This window comes from Chenopodium quinoa, unplaced genomic scaffold (assembly GCF_001683475.1).
Source record: "Chenopodium quinoa cultivar QQ74 unplaced genomic scaffold, ASM168347v1, whole genome shotgun sequence".
NCBI classification, from domain to species: domain Eukaryota; kingdom Viridiplantae; phylum Streptophyta; class Magnoliopsida; order Caryophyllales; family Amaranthaceae; genus Chenopodium; species Chenopodium quinoa.
The window spans coordinates 3,551,989-3,574,021 of NW_018745003.1; the positions used below are offsets into that span (position 1 = coordinate 3,551,989).

Genomic DNA, 22,033 nt, shown 5'->3' on the forward strand with positions numbered 1-22,033 from the left:
TCTTCCTTTGATGTCTAAAATGACTAATGAGAACTGAATTTCTAGCACTTGTGAATTGACTTTAAAATACCTTAACATCAACACTAACCAATAATAGCCTTCCCATACTTGAAAGTCAAATTTGCACCAAAAAAAACATACTTGAAAGTCAAATAAACACCCACTTGTAGAAGTTATGCTTTTCCAGAAGTTTAAACTTCTGCTCTTTTTCAGAAGTGATAAATTATTTTTCAATTCCAAAACTAATCTGACTTCTACCCCATCCTTATAAAGAGATGGACGAAACGAGGAATATAAAAAAGAGTATGAATTGGAAGGATTGCTGCCAATTATAACTTAAAGATATGGGTGGATCTTGATAAAATATGTATCTGGCTTTGCCCCATTTATTTATGTTTACTTACTTGTTGCTTCAAAAGTCATCTTTAATTATTTACGGTGGAATGAAACTTATTTACAATTACGTCTAAGGGGATTTACACCCAAAGACTAACTTTTGACTCTTTTATACAAGCTGAGCCAATATGTATTATGTAATGCATCAAGAGGGTCAAATCGAATGTCTGAATGGGGTTCAGTAATATCCGGTCGGGTAGGTCTAATTTCAAACTTGAATCATGTTATTATTATGTTCATGCGAGTCAAAATCTGAATCGGATTTTTCGGGTCAGGTCAAGTTTTGACACCTTATGCTTGTATATATATAAGTGTGTGCATTTCTAGCACTACATTTAAATGACATACTATTGATTAATACGAGTACTAAATTTAATATATTTTTATGAATGTCAACTAAATTAATTGAATAGACTTTTAAGAGATAATAGTATATGATATGTAAGATTTGAGATTGAATCTCGGATTAATCATTGCTCTAATGGCTCTCCCTTCCAATACACCAAAATGAACCTCTCCAACACAACAAAATGAAATTTAATACTTGTAAAACTTGATCTACTCCCACCAATCTCTTTCCTCCTAAAGGTGGTAACCAACTTGTACGTAAGAGTTTTCTGGAGTTTATGTGTGATTACAAAAATAAAAATTTGTTCAGTGGGTAATGACATTGCAATTAGAACATCATTATATATATTCATATGATATCAGCATGAATGCATGATGTATACGAAGTATTTTATTTGTTGTATACTTTATTTTATTTACAAACTTAAAATTTTGGAGAGAAAAAGACGTACTATTATGTCTATTACATAAGTACCCTAGTATACTATTATGTCTACGTGCATAACGACAACTATTCTGAAATTTAACGGCAATAATTATGGTTAAGATACTATGATAACCAGGCAAATAACGGAATATAACGGCAAATATATTCTCAATACCACTTGTTTTACGGGTAGTGACTACTGACTGGTGACATACTAACGACATTCATGGGCCATTACACCATCAATTATTGTTATACAAGGTCAAATTTTTAACTTTTGCCACCCCTAGGACTACGACAATTGAATCACTCATGAAATTTTGTATCAAACAACGATATGAAAAAGGTTATGCAGATACATCGTTTCACAAATACAACAATATTACTATATAATTTATTGATATAAATTGTTTTAATTGATCAGTTTGAATGTAATTTTGAATTTTATTATAACATTCTGTTTATACTTTGTTAATAAATTGATTTTAATTAAAAAATATAGTATTGCATATAGGAGTGGATGGGAGTGTCCAATAGGACTAATATTGCCCTTTTGGTTTGACTAGTTAAATTTGCCTAAACAATGCGGCAAAGGCCAGTTGGAAACAATTAACTTTTGGCTTTAGAGTTAAGATTCATTATTATTGGCCTTCCTACTTGAGATTTACGCTCCACCATTAATATTGAAAATTTGAAATATTGTAATCATAAACCTGGAGAAATATAAGAGTAATTGAGGGGCCGTTTGATTGGGGTTAATAATCAAAGGGAAAGGAAATGAACATGTCTCATTCCTTTTGTTGTTGTTTGTTTGTCACTGTTAATCATTCATTTTACCCATTTTTATTTTTGAGTTTACCCAAAATTAGTCAACATTGATTCCTCCACCCCCCTAGCCTTTTCCATTCCCTTTCCTTAGCCACCATTGCACCACCATACCCACACCAACCACCACTTTTCTACCCTACCCACACCGCACAGCCACCACCCAACCACCTTGCCGCCCCTCCCACGCCACTTGCCGACCACCCATTTCCATCTATAACTGTAGAAAAATCCTCCATTGAATTCAGTTGTCTCGCGGAAACCCTAGAAACCAAAGCAACATTCGATGAACAATCTCAATCATAATTACAATAATTGAACCTAAAATTCGAAGAACAATCCTAAACATTGTTGAAGTTGATCAATGTTGTTGTATTCGATGAAACTGAAGGTCGATTGTTTGATGATGATAATGAAGATGATGGTGATGATGAAAACGATGATGATGATGATGGCGGCCATGAAAATAGGAGATGAGATAGAGAAGAAGAAGTGCGACGAGCTCCGGCGAATTCCGACGAGGTAGTGTTTGGGCGGTGGAGTGGCTGGAGAAGTGGGAAATTGAAGAAATAGGGGGTTGCGTGGTGGTGTTGTTGTTGGTGGTGTGGTGGTAGTAATTCCCTTTGTTTTTTAAAAACAAACAACATACTACATGGAATGGTTTTTCACTCCATTCTCTTTCAATCCCTTTGTTCATTTCATTCTATTTACCCTGTGCGAATCAAACGACCCCTTAGTGTTATCATACTTAGGGATGTCACTGGGGCGGGTCTAGTAGGAGACCCGCCCCATCCCCGCCCCGATGGGGCGGGGATGGGTCTAGCTTTGGCGGGTCGCGGGGCGGGGATGGGTCTAAAATCCATACCCGCCATGGGTGATGGGGCGGGGATGGTTGTTATGTAATACCCGCCCCGCCCAGACCCGCCCCATACCCGCCCCGCCCTGCCCCGCCTGACCCACCCCGTACCCGCCCCGCCCCGCCTGACCCACTCCATACCCGACCCATACCCGCTTTATACCCACCCCATACCCGCATAAGACACGAAACCCACTTACCCAATACCCACCCTCATTCAGTCATTCACTCATTCTCAAAACAAAAACCCTAGCCTCACCTCACTGCCTCACTCTCTCCTCTCACAGTCTCAACTCTCAAGCGCTGAATCTCTTCCTCAAGCCTCAAACCCCTCTCTTCGATCCTTCTTCTTCAACCTCGTGGTCCTCGTCTGCAATCAAATCTCTTCGATCCTTCTTCTTCAACCTCGTGGTCCTCGTCTGCAATCAAATCTCTTCGATCCTTCTTCTTCAACCTCGTGGTCCTCGTCTGCAATCAAATCTCTTCGATCCTTCTTCTTCAACCTCGATCTTGCAAGGCTGCAACTCATTCAATTTAGGTAAACGTTTTCGCATTATTATCTTTGAGTTTTCTTAATTCAATATGTTCAATTAAGAATTTCTTAATTGGGTTTTCGATTGAAAGTATGTGATTCGTCTTTTATTTATGATTTGTTCGATTGCGGTTTTCAATATTTCATTTGATTGAGCTAGGGTTTCGTGTTATATTTGTATGATACTTTCAATCTAATGCAATTATTGAACTTTTTTTTTTCAATTGCCATATTGCTCATATACACCTCCTTAAATTACCATTCTAACAATTTTACATTAGTACTTTGCTATAAATTAGAACATTTGTTGCCGTTGATTTCTGTTCGGTGTGACTTTAATTTGTAATTTGGTTTGGTTCATTCTTGAAACACTCCTAATTGTTGCATTTGTGTGGTGTTGTTGTGATTGTAAGCTGAGTTTCTTGTTTCAATTCGTATGTGCTGGTCAAATTTTGATCAGAAAAAGTATTCAGAATGAGTACTTTTCATTAGTTTTCAATTTAGCTAAAAGAGTCATTAATTGGTCCTGGAAAATATGATTTTGACTGAATAATGTACAAAGATAAGAATGATTAATGGTTTAATGCTGTTTAAAGACTGCATGAATTAGGATTTGTAGCCCTTTTTGGGTTTTAATTAGTGGTTTGCTTTGATCTATATGGAGGTGATTAATTTGCTAGAACACTGATTGTTGGTGGTGAATTATTCGTTTAAGAGACGGTGAGTGAGTGGTTACCCTTTGCCCCGTTTCCCAGAAATTGTTTATTATTTTAGCTTATGTGTGATAACTAAATTCGGATTATGTCATTTGACCACTTATTCGATCATTATAGATTTAGTTACTTTTTTTTTTATTTAATTCATTTACTAAGATCAATCTCTGTAGTACACACTAACTTAACACACTGTTTTTTTATTTTGTCCAAATGCCGAGAAAATGTAAGTGTTACTATTATTTTAATGTGTCTCGAATTGCTGTGTTGCTATGTTGTTTGGGTGTTCATGGTGTATTATATTGTGGTTTGAATCATATATGTGTGCGAACTAGTAGTTATCTATAATCAACAGGCTTATTCATATTTAAGTATGGTCTAGCTTATATTTGACTCCTAGATGATAATAAAATGAAGCTAAATTCTTATTTAACAATTCTTTGAATGGTTTGTGTTTGAAGACTGTAATGTGTTTTGTGTAGGATTGACATGCACTAATGCACTATAATGACTTAAGATAGTATAATCATTCAGGTCATCAGGAGGTTTCCTCCACAAGGATGTATCAAAGACCATTGGTCTGAACTTATTAAAACTCTGCTACACCCTTATCAAAGACCTTTAAGATGTCTTAATGCTGATAATTCATATAAAGATCCCTTTGTATTCAACACCCGAAAGTCCAGAACTTGATTAAGGTGTCAGTTTCAATTTATAAGATGAAAATGATTAAGGTAAGACGTAAAGTAAAATTCAAGTGATATGCTAGATTACTAAGTTTGAGTGGTTTTCTAGAGGAGAAAGAGTGAGCAGGTAAGCAATGAACAGGGCACTTGAAGATGAAAATGATTTAATGATGAATGTGATGAAAGAGATTTCTGTCTGACATTGGTATATTCTGATATCTGCTTCTATTGGATGCATCCTTTGAAATAGTATTTGTCATAATGAAAATCTTTTGGAAATTTGTAAGAATTTTTAATGAACCTAATTCTATGATTGCCATTAGAATGCAAATTAAATGGAATGTGATCAAGGTCCTTGCAAATTTGTACACATTTTCTCGGCATTAATTGTCTTTATTTAATTTTTACAGGGGAGAATTTGTCTGAGATGTCAAATAACGCTAGTGTTCCCACTTCCGCTAGTAATACTCCAATTGCAATAGATGATGATGAAAGTCCTCTAGAGACTAATTCCGATCCTTCTCTCCTACCAATTACTAGTAGGCATACTTCGGCAGTGTGGTCTGATTTTAAGAGAAAGAGAGTTGGGGATGTGATAAAAGCTGAGTGCAACCATTGCTCCAAGCTACTTGCTGGTGGGTCAAAAGCAGGAACTACTCATTTGAAAGATCATATAAAAATATGTCCAAAGAGAGTATGTCAAGATCTTCGACAAACAAGAATGTTTGGTACAAAAAAAAACTTGAATGATAAGAATGACACGATGACATTGGCTCCTTACGAATTCCACCAAGAAGATGGAAGAAGAGACTTGGCAGAGATGATTATTTTGCATGAGTATCCAATTAGCATGGTTGAGCATATTGGTTTTAGAAAATATAGCAAGACACTCCAACCTGGATTTAAAGTGCCGTCTCGCAACACAACTAGAAAAGATATTATGAAAAGATATGAGCTTGAGAAGGAGAATGTTGCAACCTTGTTGAGGAAAGCAAAGGGTAAGATTGCCTTAACTACTGACATGTGGACAGCTGACAACCAGAGAAAAGGTTATATGGCGGTCACCTCACATTTTATTGATAATACATGGAAGTTGCAAAGTCGGATCATAAGGTATTGTTTTCTGGTTACTTATAACTTGTTTATTTTTTTTTGGTTGTCTTTGTATTGCTATAGTTTTTTGTGTGAATTTTAAAATCATAAGAATTATAAGTTGTGATGATGGATGATAATAATGAGCCCATATATCCACAATAGTATTGAATAGACAAATAATATATGTTATTTTCATTGGTTTTGGTAGGTTTTTATATGTCCCCGCCCCTCATACTGCTGAGGTTCTTGCTGATGCTTTGAAAGAAAGCATTCAATCATGGAATCTTGATCTTAGGTTGTCTTCTATAACCGTGGATAATTGTTCAACTAATGATGCAATGATGGAAATTTTGAAAGGAGTGTTTCCATATGGCTCACTTTTATTGCGAGGTGATTTTTTTCATATGCGTTGTTGTGCTCACATATTAAATTTGATTGTTCAAGATGGTTTAAGTGCTGTGGTATCAAATGGTGTTCAAAGAATTAGGGATAGTGTTGTGTTTTGGACTGCTTCTGATAAGAGAGTACAAAGGTTTGAACAAGTGGCTAAGCAAATAACTCCTGAGTGTAGTAGAAAGTTAGCACTTGATTGCAAAACCCGGTGGAATTCTACTTATGAAATGCTTTCTATTGCTACTAGTTATAAAGAAGTGTTTGTTGTTTTAAGTGCTCGTAATAATTTATATAAGAATCCACCGACCCCTGAAGATTGGGAAAAAGTTGAGAAAATATGTGAACATTTGGAAGTGTTTAGTAAAACTACCCTTAGTTTTTCAGGAACAAATTACCCTACGGCCAATCTTTATTTTCCTAAAATTTGTGCTTTGAGAATTGCTATTTCTGGTTGGCTTTTATCTCCTCATGATTATGTAAGGAAAATGGCCGACATTATGTTACAAAAATATAACAAGTATTGGGCTAGTGTGAATGGCTTAATGGGAGTGGCAACAATACTAGATCCTAGATACAAAATGGCTCTTATTCGCTTTTATTTTGCAAAAATTTTTGATGAGCATGACTTTGAAATTGAGGTTCGTAGAATTAGTGATCTTCTACGAAGATTGGTTGATGAATATGGGTCTAAGATGGGTAAAACTCAAGGTAGTAGCAACCAACAAGATTTTGATTTGGGTAGTAGTAGCAAATCCAATGAAGAGACCTTTATGCAAGAATTTGCTGAATTTTTACAACAAGATAAGGACTCAAGTCATGATATATCAGATTTGGATAAGTATTTAGATGCTGCTAATGTGCCTCTAGTCCAAGATTTTGATATTCTTAACTGGTGGAAGACAAATGGAGGCACATATCCCATTCTTCAGCAAATAGCACGAGATATATTGAGCATTCCTGTTTCTACTGTTGCATCAGAGTCCGCATTTAGCACAAGTGGTCGGGTTCTTAATCCTTATCGTAGTCGGCTTTTACCGGAAGCTGTAGAAGCTTTGATGTGTACTCAAAATTGGATATGGGCTGCTTCTAAAAGTAAATAGCTAAAATAAAATTTTATTTGATTAATAATATTATTTATTTATTTATTTTAATTAATTCACATTGTATTTGCAGATTGTGGAGAATTTAAGGATGATGAATATGCTAAATTAGTGGGAGAATTAGAGGAAGGATTTGAAACATGTGATATCGATTCTGGAACAAGTGGACTTTGCACCGAATAATTCAAGGCCTAATGAATTTCTTGTTATGTATTTGAATATTTGTAGACTTGTAGTTATTTTTAATATTTGGACTTTGGACAATTTGGAGTTAGTGTTTTTTTTTTTAAAATGGTTATTTTTAAAATGGTTGATCTTGCAGTGGTTTTTGTTGGATTTGAGTTAATGGGATTTGTATGCACTGCTACTTTTTCATTAGTCTACTATGGAGTCTGCAGGGTTTCAGTTGACACTTGAAACTTGAAAGACAGTTGCTTTTCTCAATACTTAGTTGGCGGGTATGGGGCGGGGAATTGGCGGGGATGGGGCGGGGGTTTGGCGGGTATGGGGTGGGGGTTTGGCGGGTATGGGGCGGGGACGGGGATGGGGCGGGGGTGGTTTTAGAGTTGGACCCGCCGGGGCGGGGACGGGGATTATTTTCAAACCCGACATGGGGATGGGGATGGGGATGGGGATGAAAATGTGAGGCGGGGATGGGGATGGGAATGCCAAAATCCGCCCCGCCCCGCCCCGTTGACACCCCTAATCATACTTCTATTCAAAATTACACTATTAATGTGATTATTAAGTCTCGACATATATCATAAATCCAGTCTATCCTAAGATTCTTGACGTTTTGAAAAGGAAGCCAATGACACTTGAAACATCGTAGTTAAGCGTTTCTTGCCTTGCACATGCTCTTTTCGCATTCAACTCAACAAATATGCCCCTTTCACAAACGACCACTTCTCACCAATCAATAATCAATTTATCATGTGGCTTTCACATTCAATTTATCACCTAGCTAGCATAGCTACTCTACTACTCCCTTTGTCCCTATTTTTTTTGCCCCTTAGTAAATAATGGGGTTAAACTTCAAAAATTTTGACGGTAAATTCTCAATAATCTATAATAGATAATATACTCAAGTGGAGTCTTGATGGATTTATCTCATTGTATATTTTATTAATATCAATTTTTTATAAATTTTTACGCATATAAAATTAGAGTTATATACGTTTTAAGATGCATATTAGAGACCGTGAAAAGTCAAATGGGGCAAAAAAAAAAAATAGGAACAGATAAAGTATTTACAAAGTATGTAATATTGGAGTTCTTTTTTTTTCCATTAAGAGAAATATTTAGTTGCAATTGTGAATTTGTGATGGTGAATTTCGAATATTCTTTCTAGTCAAATTAACGTTACTTCAACCTTTTTTGTTTTACTTTTTTTTAGTGCGAATATAGTTCAACCTTTCAACAACTTTTATGATATAAGGGGCTCCTGTTCTCAAAGTGAGTGCAAACCTAAACTATTGTATTACTCTATAGATCAACAGAAAGGAATACAACATATCCCCTACCTCTAAAAATATCATTTTACACTACTATATCCGTTGTTTTTTACTCAGTACAATTACTCTATCATGTGGCTTTTAGAGATCGATGTGTCCAATCAATAAGGTTAAAAGGAATTGAGGTTGTATGCATGTCTTGTTTTGTCATTGAAACAAATAAAGAAGTAGCATTACGTATAACATATTATATCAATACTTCATACTTGCAATTGTATGCAAATAAAAATAATACAATAATAAAAATAAAAAATTTAAAAAATGCAATATTAAATAAATTTGCATGCATGGCATGCCTAATGATGAAATTCCTCGCTACGAGTAGTAGTTAGCAATAAAGATATATCCATTTATGCATATCTAACTTTCTATCACTAATTAGGTAGAAACTGTTAAAATATGACCCAAAAAAGTCATGCATATTTTCATCGTCAAACTAGAATTCACATGTACATTGCATATTCTATGTATTACGCAACTCCAGATACTATTATACCTTGTAAATTCAATACACAACTAATCAATTAATTTAATTATGTCGATTTAGCTTATTGCAAAGAAAGTAGGGGAAAGCGCTCAAAACAAGAAAGAAAATTGAGGTTGATTAAATTACTAAATTTTCAATTAATTTTTTTCTTGTGATTAGAAAATTTTATCTTCTCGTAGTATTCAAACTATAGGAATGGAAGTTGGGTGAGTTGACTAACAAAATTGACTTCCTAGCGGAAGGTATGAGGTCAGTTCCTCCCAATAACACACCTTGAAGAGAATTTTCTTGTATTTTTCTTAATTCATATATACTTCGATCTCCTAATTTAGTACGAGTATGACTCAAATACAAAAAGATCAATCCACTTCAATTACATATTTGAACCGAACTCGAAAGATGGCCCGAATTAACACATCCATTTTATATTATTAAAACATAGTATGACACAGTGTGACTCATTAGTAGATCATCAATATTGGTAACAAATCAAGCTTTTTAGGGGTCTCTTTGACGCATTTAAGGAGTTCACTTATAAACATAGAAACATATTACAGAGTATTATCTAAAAAGCTAAAATCATGACGTGGTTTTAAAACTCTTAATCACTCATCTAATAAAAAAAATTAATAATAACAGCATAAAATGATTAAAAGTACCAACATTATATACTTTTAAAAAATTGACCAACACCTATTCACATAACAACATTATTAAAAATATATTCCTCAAATTTATTTAATTTCTAATCATTTTTTTTAATTACATAATCCACATTAGACTAGGTCTCGAAAGAACAACAAAGCAAAGACTAGTAGCTACTAGTACCACTTACCACCCACCCCCAAAAACCCAATTCAATAATTTCTCTTTTATAACCCCCTTTTTATTTTAAATCAAAAAAATAAAAATTAAAAAACAATAATTTTCCTCCTTTTTTCTTTCTTGTTCATATTATACACAACCTTATTATATAAATTTATTACCCTTATTTTCCAAGACTCTGTCTTTTGGAATTGGTTGAGAGTTCTTTCACCCTCTTTTTATTTATTTTCACTTTCTCTCTCTTCCCCACATTTTCTCTCTCTAAAAAAACTCCATTTTTATCATCAATGTCTTCCATCCTCTGTTCTCAAGGTGTTTTCTTGGCTACTGCCATGGCTGCTGGTACTGTTATTCTCTTAGCTTTTCGCCTTCAAAAATCTCCTCCTTCTCAATTTCAAGTCAACTCCATTCCAATTCTTCGTCCTTGTCTTTCTTCAGGTAATTTTTCATCAATTTTTTCTTATACTCTGTTTTTCCCCTGTTTTTTCCCCTCTGTTTTTTGTAATTTTTTTCATTTTAAATTTGATTGATTATAGTAAAATTGAATGTGGGAAATTATGAAAACAGGTGAAAGAAAGGGTGAAAAGAAGAAAAAAAGGGTGAGATTTGCAGAAGATGTTGTGGATCCAAGAAGAGATAATGAGGAATTTAGGAGGCAACATAGTAATAATATTTTAAGAAAGATTAATAAAGTTGAAAATAGTGATAAAAATAAGAGATTAATGCCTGCTAATCGAGCTGCTCTTTACCAAGGAATTATTAGAGATCGTGTGATTCATCGAGTTACATAATCTTATTAATTAGTTGTAATTTGATTAGACTTTTGTCTAATTAATTAATTTATAGTAGTTGTGAAATATTTGTACAAATATTTATTTTTCTTGTTTGGTGGGTGAAAAAAAAATGTATGAATTACCCACTTTTAGGAGTTTTACAGTGAGAAAAAGAGGGAGAGTTTGATTAACTTGCTAATCAAGTTTTTGGGTTTTTGATTTGGAATTCTAATGAACATCGTAGAGATTGATTCCCAAAATTGTAATTATTTAAGTACTCTTTGTAATTGTTCATCGAGAATTATAAAAAAGGGTGAATCTTTAATGAAGTTTGTATTATACGTGTATTTTTTATATATGAGAATTTTTATCTTTTTGATGAAAATAATATGATCAAATAATGATGATGATGAGGTAAAACTGCATGATTTCTTTCCTTGCTTTGTAAAAGTTGACGTTTTTAGTAGGTTAGTTTTGACTAGTCCAAATTGTACTCCACTCTTTAATTTATTTTCCATTCTTTTTCTAATATTTTCCCTGTATTTTGTTAACTGAACCTCTATAATAATGGCGGAGTGTAATTTCAATAAGTTTACCACAACTTGAATCTAGACACTGGTTACTCCACATTTCACAAACCATGAATAACGTGTACGTAAAAGTATCAACATGACTATTATTTCCAAATTTCCACTCATTAACTAGATGCGAGCTATTTAACGTGACAATTATTTCCTCTCATTTACTATAGAGGCGAATTGTTTAATGTGACTATATTATTATTTCCAAGGTCAAATAAAGTTGGTCAAATTTATTTTAAAAATATTGATATTTACACAATTCACATACTCTCTAAATCCAAATATAACACAGGTCATGTGAATAATGTAAAATTCTGAAAATTACAATTGAAAAAGAACCTATGAAAAATTGTGTGAAGTGCCGTTCAACATACTCCCTCAGTCCCTATTCTTTTGCTCCATTGCCACAATATGGGTCAAACTTAGAAAATTTTGATTATAGATTTCCGTTGTTCTACTAAAGGAAATATAGTCATGTGGAATCTTGTTTGGTTCGTCTCATTGTAAATTTAATTAATATCAATTTTTTATAATTTTTACGCATATGAAAATGGAGATATAAACGTTTTAACACGTGTCTTAGAGACCGTGTATAGTCAAATGGGGCAAAAATAAAAGGACAGAGTGAGTACAAGCTAAGGGTATTATTCATTTTCATTCTTAGAAAAAGGGATATGAATATGTTATTCATACAATTAGAGCTATAAGCAATATTTTAACTTTCAAATGTGAAAACATCTAATAATCCATTTTTATTTTTCAAATTAGCTAGGTGAGTTGGCCTTTAAAAAAAGTCTTAGCTGATTTGGATTATCATATAATTAGATTTAACATCATAAAAGTATTATTTAACTTGATACAACATGGGAAGTTACATTAAAAATGCTACTCCTGTAACAATTGAAATTGTAGAGGAGTAATTTTTGGGGCCATATTAGATAATTTAATAACATAAGATGCTTCTTTTAACCCTACACTTTGGTGGCATGTCTCATTATCCTAATTTTTTTGAATTATATTATTTGGTGAGAATGCTAAAACACATGATGATTGACCGATTGTTGGCCAACATAAACAATGCTCCATAGTAGGGTATGTAATGTTTTATTTTGATTATAAAAAAATACTTATATAAATTGAATTATTTTAATCCAATTTAGTCTAAGGTCATGTTTGGTAAATGGCTTTTTGATGGCTTTTTTATGTGGTCAAACAGCCAAAAAAAGTGTTTGGTAATTAACTTTTCATTTAGAGAAAAAATTGGCTTTTAAGCCAAAATGAAAAAGCTGCTTTGAGTAGCCTTTTTTGTTGGCTTGTTGGCCTACAAATTATCTAATAAACAGCCAACAACTAAATTAACCAAACACTTTTATAAATAGCCAGCTTAAACAACCAATTTCAAAAGCCATTATAAACAGTGAAATATTCCAGTTGGTCAAACATGCCAAGTGAACTAGCCAAATAAACCAGCCAATCGTCAACCGCGAACAACCATTTGCCAAACAAGACCTAAAACTATATACAATTCCGTATATGATGTACAGATTGACAATACAAATCAAACAAAATTTCACAAACATATTTATACTATAAGATTAAAAATTTCAAATTTAATGTTTATCCAAACTTGTACCAAATAATGAATTATTGTGATTCTTTTTTGTAACATGAGTATCGTTTGGCTATTATTATCAATCAAATGATGAAATAATTGTGGATCAGTGATACTCCATACTTGATACTTCAAATTAGGATGTGATGATGTTAGTTGTGAGATCAAGGAATATTAATAGCTTGTTATAAACATATCATCACATAATGTATGTTCGTATAATTATTCTTATCATATATATCATGTTGTGAGATTTTTTAATATTCAAAATTTTTATTTATAAATACAATAGGTTTTTTTTTTACATAATACTCCAATCAATTCAGCCAATAAAAAATTATAAACAACCTGAATGAGATTTTGGATTGGATATGACAATTTCTGAACTTGAGATACGATCATTTACATGTACTTGATCTCTTATTTTTTACTTGATTTCTATTAACTATTACTAAAACAAAATATTACTAACATCATCAAAACTCAAACTATCCTACGTGTCATTCTCATACATTAAAAATTTTCTCTCCAATTCTCTATATAATGTCATCAATTATTAATGATTTTTTTTATCTACACTTTAAGTGTATATATTCAATTAACCAAGTTTTTCTCTTAAATTATAGTTTTACATACCTAATTTGTTTGATGTTTGATTATAGTTTCAATTTTTTTTTATTAATTTCCTTAAATGTAAATTTATTTTTATTTATATCTAATTATAATCTTCTTATACAATTTAATGCGACAAAATATATTTTACAAGAAAGATTAATTATAATCATGCATCATACGGGAATTACCTAGTTATCTAATATAATTATAATAATTAAAGTCTAAATTATTTTATAAATAATACGGAGTATAGAGCATAATTGAATATTTTTTTTTAAAAAAACCAATCTAATTTATTTGCATCTTAAGGCAATTATCATAGATGTCGGGAAAAATCTATACCACCCTTATCCCTACTTTATTTGAGAGTGTAGTGGGTTAAGGAACTTTTCTTTGATTTTGTCCCTTTTTTCTTCTTCTTTTTTAGGCGATGACCAATGAGATTATTGCCTTTTTATATTTTGTACTTTAATTAATAAATATTTAATTCTTTTCAAATGATTTGCATTACATCTTTATATTATGCATAATGTAACTTGGTAAATGATAATTGGTACGGTGTAAATTTAATTTAATTCCACGAGTTGTCAAAAGATAATAGTGAGTGCTACGTACTTGGTCAGCACAACTTTTGCATAAATAATGGTACGAAGAGATCACTCTAACATTATTATTACATGCAGGAGATGTAGGCATGCAGCGCAGCTCCCATTTTCTCGTGAAATTCTTATTCTATAAACTAACATTATTGAGCTTTTGCACATACAGATTAAAGATCTACGATCTAATTTTAATAGCATATGTTTCTTCGTTCATTCAAAATTTATGCTTCGTATTATTTTGGATTGTCCCATTATTGCGTTTGTTTCATACCACTTTTGGTAAGTTTTTCCCCTTGATCTCTCGCTTATTTGCTCTTCAATCATATGCACATGCTAGCCAACTCATGTGCACAACTTATCCCAGGTTAAATTAATTGAATTATGTAGGGTAATCCTTAAAAAACGGATTTATAATAAAGATTGACCCAACGTGATTAAATTCTAACAAAATTTGCATCAAAAGCAACTAGAATTGAATACAAGGTAATTATCAATTTAGATTGCAATCCTCTAAGAAGTAAATTTGACAACTGAAATTGATAATAGTTTAATCATGCATGCATCACCTAAAAAAGCCATTCATTAAGTTTCATATGCTTATTGTATAGTTTTAGAGTAATAAACTATTAATTACTTATAGATCGACTTCTTTAATTTATATACGAAGCATATATGCATTGTGGTCGATTAAATACTTACATATTTACATGTGAAGAAATATGTCAAGGGTGACAATTAACCTATACGAGTACATGAGACCCCATGTGTATCCATGTGTTTGCACAAGTAGGTCCATGTAATTTTTAACTTTTATATTTTCTTGAAATCCTCGTGATATATTTTAATAACTACTTCGTATATGTTTTATTATTATGGTCTAGCTTTTTAGTGTAGTATAATTCTTTTGATTTCAACAAAAAGATAAAATTGATGGTTAAAACTTAAAACACGAGATTTGTTTTTAATTATATTCCATCATCCCTCCAAAACCCATATAACCTATCTCATATCATGTTGATTCTTGGTACTATGTTAAAGAGCAACTTAACCAAAAGATTAATCTTATGAACTGGCCTAGTTGAACTTCAAGATTAACTTTTATACTATATTATCTCTTATAAAAATCCCTTTTCAATTCTAAAGCAAAGATCATATATAAAGATAGGTAGTGCACCTAAGTTGCTTCTTTTTTTTTTTTTTTTTTTTTTCTTTTTTTTCATTTTAAGATTTTAAAATGAGAAAAAAAAAATTATTAAATGAGAAAAAAAATAAAAAATATACCCTTGAAGGCTGGGATGCACCTTGCACCAAGTGTATATATATATATATCTTTTTAGTGAACTAAACCGTGAACATAGCTTAAGTCGACACTTTATATCGAAGAGATGAGGCCAGTTTCATTTCTCATTAAATCTACTGTACTTAATTTCAATTAGATATACGAAATAACATAATATGAAAAGAAACTTCACATAAAGTCATTGTAAAGAGTAGCTTACCAAATGATTCTAAATTTGTCTTATAAAAACAAATAATCCCGTAGTTTCTAAGAAAGTGTGCATTGGATCAAATCCACTAATTAAATTTATACACGTTCATTTTGGAAACACATTATAGTACAATTTTCTATTTTTTTATTGAAAAATATGTCATGCCTTCCACTTTGATTTTGTACAGAAATAGGACACGTGGCCAAGAGGAATTGGACACAAATCACTCAAGAAGAACATGCAACACGTAGAACGGTAGAAGAAGACGAACTTATTTATTTATTTTTAATTAATAACAATTATAAATTTAGATAGATGGACTACAAAACTGATTATTTATAGAGATATAAAGGTAGAAAAAAAAAAGGTCACACTCTAATATGTCTACAGAATATGTATTAAAAATTGCTTTCATATAATTGTCTCACGTACAAAATAAATAAATTCAACCATATTTTTGTCCTTAATTCTTTCAATTTCAAACTTCATTGATTATGGGATTCTATCACTTGTTTGTACTCCCATTTTTTCTCCTTACATTTGCGTGTTTGACATTGAAAATTATTGCAATGTTTTATACTTTTATGATTCAAATTCAAAAACACTAATGTATACAGTAGTAAATAAAATTACTGGTTGTAAAATTTTGTTGATAAACTGTACCACCCAATAATATTATTTACATTTTCAACATATAAAAATGAACCTATCTATATCTTGTATATGATTCGCCGATTTGACTTAGCTTTTTCATTATTCATGTATGTATTAATTTTGATCCAAACTTCCTATTATATAAAAACATTCCTTTCCAACGAAATGAGTAATGTTTTTTTTTTTCCTTTTTTTTGTATTATCTATTACAAAATATTATTTTGGTGTAAAAAGAGCTATAAAAGATAATGATTAATGTAAAAGAAATTCAATATATATCTATATTCCATAGTAATAGTTTAATTAACCAAATTAGCTGACATGCATGCATATTACGAGTATTCACTTGTTTTATCCAAAGGTGCTTTGCTTAACAAACTTTTCTATAAGTGAGATTTGCAAAACATTAATCCATACTTTATTAATTATTTGTTTGACTAAATAACTTTTCCATAATAATTAAAGAGGAACAAGATTTAAGACGATGAAATATTGTCTTGTAATTGATCCACTTGCCCTTCCCCCCTAGCCTGACAAAACCCATGTGATGAGACTAATGACCACAAAACCCAACCTCAAAGTAGTTATATCTTTACACCTTTGTCACATTTCATAACAAAATCATAACTCACATTTTTCTCCCCCCTTATTATTAGTTTTATAATGTTTATATTTCTTTTGAATAATTATTAATAAAATAGGTAGCATTCTAAGAATGACAAATAATTCTTATATTAGTAATGTTACAGGTAAGACATGAAGTATATGAGGGTCCATTTACATATTACTGTTCAAGGCAAGTTAATGACCCAGGCCAAGTCCTCTACTTGTGGAGGTTTATTGTCGGGGCATTTTCTTATGGGATACCCTACCACAAACTAGCATTGTATAAATCTTATGACTCCTGCAGTCCTGCATAGTGGTTGCATCATTTATGTCCCTCGGCGCAGTGTTTAACACCCGCCTAGAATTCTACTGTTTGTTACACCTTGGAGGCCATGATAATGGACTCATTTGGAGACCAAATATTCTTAATTAAATTCTTGGTTCGAAGACTAATATAAAACCTTTTATATAGACGGATATAAGTCAATACTGTGTTTTTAGCTACTAATTTACATTATCATGCTAATTCTTATGTAATAAACCCAATTGATTCTGTTGTCTTTTGGCAAATTCAGTGCTTGACACATCAATAAACGCATTTTTCTATGGTGATATTTTCATGTTAATCGAAATGACAGAGAGGTAAAAATAAATCTAATTGGTTTGGCCAGAATAAGTTTTCAAACCATCAGACAGTTCACTTACTGGTGATCGAAATGACAGAGAGGCAAACAACATAAACATTGCTAGAATGTAAATTTAAATAATTCTTCTAAGCTAAAATTACAATGTACAGAGTATATATGAAGTACTATTAAATTTAACTTCGAAAGTAGTCGGCATAAAAGGTCGGAAGTCACATTATTTTTGACACATTACTAACTTATAATTAGATCTGGCAAATGGGTCATTCGGGTTGGGTCGGGTCATTACGGGTCAGCTAACATTTGGGTCGGGTCGATACGGGTTTTGGGTCAACTTCGGGTTAGGTATCGGGTCGAGTTTAGGTCGGGTCAATTTCTGGTCGGATATATTTGGGTCGGGTCAAGTATGTTCGGGTTGTTTCATTTATGAATCAAGCTCAAATGAATAATTTTATACGGAGTATATATTTTGTTATTGTTATAATAAAAACTATCAATTCAGTTTATGAGCTTAGCTACGGTTGAGGATGAACAATTTGAGTTACTTTTGGTACAAGACATTTTAAGTTCAATTATAAGGTAATTTTAGTTTGGGGCATTTCGGGTATTGGGTTTGTTCGGGTTAAACACTTCGGGTCAATTTCGGGTCGGATCAGTTCGGGTGTCGGGTCAAGATCGGGTCAACTCCATTTTCGAGTCAAGTATGGGTCGGGTCAGGTCAATTTCGAGTTTCGGGTTAATGTTTTTGGATCAATATTGGGTCATGGGTCGAGTCATTTGGGTCGGATCATCGGGTATGGATCAGGATTTCCAGGTCTACTTATAATGTCTTAATCCATTAAATAGTCTTAACAACTACAGTAGATTGTAAAAAAAAAAAAAAAAAAAAAAAAAAAAAAAAAAAAAAAAAAAAAAACTACAGTAGATATAACTCATATAAGCATATAAGATCTATTGGATCATGTGATCATGTTTAGTCTATTTTTTATATTTAGGCCCATACCTTACTTGGACCACTAACACAAAAAAGAACTCTTGTACAACCAATAGTATTAGCCCTTTTACTCTTTTAGGCGTACAACAAAGAGCTTGTCCTAATGGAGTTTCATTATGCATAGAGAAATACAGATAAGAGGCAAGAGTGTAATTACACATAGATGCATATTGTGAATTTAGAGTAGTTCAATTGGGTGATCAATACAACCATTGGGTGATCAAATAGTACCTTGAACATTCAGTGGTAATAACTGCGTGTAGAAATAATATCACAACATAAACAATGGTATTATATAAGCTTTCAGTGGTATATTTAAAAGTGGTCTCACTTACCTATCTCTCTCCTCCACTACCACAATGGTGTCAATAGACTACGGTCCAAAATAGCAATGGACGACGGTCAACAACCGTTGTAGATGAAATCGTTGTTGTAGAGGGGGGTATCATATAACAACAATTACTCTAACCATTGTTAAATGCATGGTGTTCACAACATTAGACTACCCATTTAACCACTGTCAAAATTGATATTCTAATCGTTGTTAATGTGAATAATATGACTGTTGTTAAAATAAAGATCTTGAATTGTTGTTGTTAATCAACTAAGAACTTTATTTGACTACAAATACAAACTCAACTAAAATTACGCAACCAAATGGATATTTTTATATATATATAAAATAAAAACCAATAAATTTCACGATTTCCATTGCAAATTACAATAGAAAAACAGAAACTACGTACGCATATTGTAAAACCAGCCATAATCTTCACTTTAACGATATCTAAGAAACATTATATACATATTGATTTGTCTACCAATTGGTTGTAACTTCCTAAATCAACTAGCAAAGTGAGAAAGTGGCGTGCCAACTCAGTTTTGACTTCATCAATTTCTTCCGTGTTGTAGTTGGGCTACAAAAAATCTGAAAAATACTGCACATATTGATATAAATTATAATCAATAATCAAAGCAATAGTTAATTTTTAATATAAACATAAAACATTACAATAAAGTTACCTTATATTAGAGTTGTTAAACTATGTTTACCAAATATTAGTCTATATACGAAGTAAATATCAGTCTAAAGAACGAACTGACAAATAAACTACTACCTAAAATTGAAAAAACAAAAATACACTTGAAATTGTATACATTATTCAAAGCCAAGTTAAATAATCCAAGCTCCAATTAAATTTTTTTCATGAAATCCCTCCTGTACCAAACATCATCCCAATAAATCAATATGGAATTGGATTTTCTTTTTTTAATTGGAAAGGAAACCAACATGCAAATCAAAGAAACTAAATCTCAATATGGATTAAGAAAGTAATTTGAATTAGCTAGCAAAGATAATACAAATTAAATTAATAGTGTGTTAGCTTCAATGTATATATACATATCCTCTTAATCATTGTAAATCGACCAAAATTGATTCACCAGACATCTAATTTCATGAAACAATTTACCCAGATTCTTGCCAATGAAGTCATATGCAATTTAAATTAAACAAATTAAACATCAAGAAAGCTTAAAAAATAGTAATATATGAATTACTTACCGAAGTCCGCAGATAAATTTTCTGATATGTATTCCACAAATCGTAATCTCAACCTCCCTAATTACATCAAATTAGACTCCAATCAGTTTGATTCAAACAATAAACCCTAAGAAATCAAGATGAATTAATAGAATACCGTACAGAAAGACGTCTTGCAAACCAGAACGAGGAAAGAGAAAAGTGAGATTTGATTTTTTGATTTTTTTTTCTTCTTTTCTTCTATATATGATCGTGATAGAAACAAGGAGAGTGGAAGCAAAGAAGTAGAGAGCCCGCCAAATTCTATTGTGATTGGTTTTATTGGAGACCCTTTTTTTTTTTTTTTTTTTTTTTTTTTTTTAATCATAGTGAAAAAAGTTTATTGAAATTTTACTAGAAGCTAGTCAAGCTACTAAGGCCCTTTAACAACACTTACCAATGGGCCATTATTAAAATTTTATTCCTTTTAACACCGGTTAAATATAAAACGTTGTCTTATTCATAATCCGTTATTAAAGATATCTACTTATAACAATGGTTTAAGAAGGAGAGTTGTCATATATTACAGTATAATTTTAAAACTATTTAATACAACGATTCCTTGTTGAAACGTTGTTGTTTTGACCGTTGGATTTTGCAACAGTTGTAGTAGTGCTCCTTTCTCTCTCTTTCACGTACTTTTTAATATTTTTATATTTGTTATGTATTTGCAAATGCATAACAAAACTGCATTAATACTTCCTCGTACAACAAGTTCATGGGTTCAAAATGGGTCCTTTACTTTTTTTTTTTTTGTTTATTTTACTTTTGTTTATTTTTATTTATTTTTGGGAAATTTTCAATTTTCCTATATGTTCAATTTCCTTAAAGTATTAACAAACTACCAACATTGCAATTACAAAAATCAATAGGGCTTAGACAACACATCAACATGACAACATCCTACATTTCTACTCCCATAGTTATATTTGCATTTCTATTCACTGTTCCCTGCAATCATGCATGCATACCCAAGTTTAGAATAATCTAGGATACACCCCGAAAATAAACAGAATATTTAATCGGTTTTAAAATAATTGCAACATATTTATTTTATCGGATAGAGACTTTTCCACCTTTTAGAAAGGGTGAAAAGCCAACCCCTGCACGGCTGTACGAACCAACCTACTTACGTTAAGAGCAATTGTAATTGCAATATGATATATAATACTTGTGACCAATAAGGTACCCACATCGAAAAAATTGTAGAGTTTTAGGTTTTAGGGTTTTAGAATTCTAGAGGCTCTGATACCATGCTAGAAAATGATTTTAGAAAATGATTTTTCCGTGGTTTGTATTACTGTAAAGAAGAGTATATATATACAAATTATTGGGCTTAACACTACATAGCCCAAAGAGCTAACTATACATTACACAATTAGTTAAATAAATACATTATACGGCCTAACACAAAGTATGTCAAATCTTAGACACTTAAAATGAATATTGCTCCTGGCAAAAACAAATCAAAAATGCCGGGATGGCTTGGAATTCTACGAGTGATGGCACCACGTTTATTGATAGAGGAGGTGACTATTCCTGTGTGGCGTGGAAGGTTGGTAGAGACCAGGTTCAAAGAGCCCATGATCTAGCAAATGGGTGTAGGGTTAACTTTACTCGCTTTACAGTTTAGTTTTTATTTTTTCTTTTAGTTCTTTGTTGTTAAAAAAAAAAAAAAAAAAG

General features: G+C 32.0%; 1 protein-coding gene and 1 long non-coding RNA gene across 2 annotated transcripts; one reads left to right on the forward strand and one right to left on the reverse strand.

Annotated features, from left to right (window-relative positions):
* Positions 1-10,166: 10,166 nt before the first annotated feature.
* Positions 10,167-11,309, forward strand: LOC110707951. Its single transcript, XM_021886036.1, has 2 exons — positions 10,167-10,635; positions 10,765-11,309. Exons 1-2 carry the CDS (start codon positions 10,485-10,487, stop codon positions 10,986-10,988), a joined length of 375 nt encoding a protein of 124 aa, XP_021741728.1. The 5' UTR covers positions 10,167-10,484; the 3' UTR covers positions 10,989-11,309.
* An 8,104-nt stretch (positions 11,310-19,413) lies between these two features.
* LOC110707648 lies at positions 19,414-21,346 on the reverse strand. Its single transcript, XR_002508576.1, has 3 exons — positions 20,474-21,346; positions 20,333-20,389; positions 19,414-19,706 (listed from the first exon to the last, which is right to left on the reverse strand). It is a non-coding gene; the product is annotated as an uncharacterized LOC110707648 (long non-coding RNA).
* Positions 21,347-22,033: the final 687 nt, after the last annotated feature.

Coding starts and splice junctions, on each gene's coding strand:
- LOC110707951 (XM_021886036.1), top strand. CDS start 10,485: ATGTCTTCCATCCTCTGTTCTCAAGGTGTTTTCTTGGCTACTGCCATG. Junction 10,636..10,764: donor TCGTCCTTGTCTTTCTTCAG/GTAATTTTTCAT, acceptor TTATGAAAACAG/GTGAAAGAAAGGGTGAAAAG.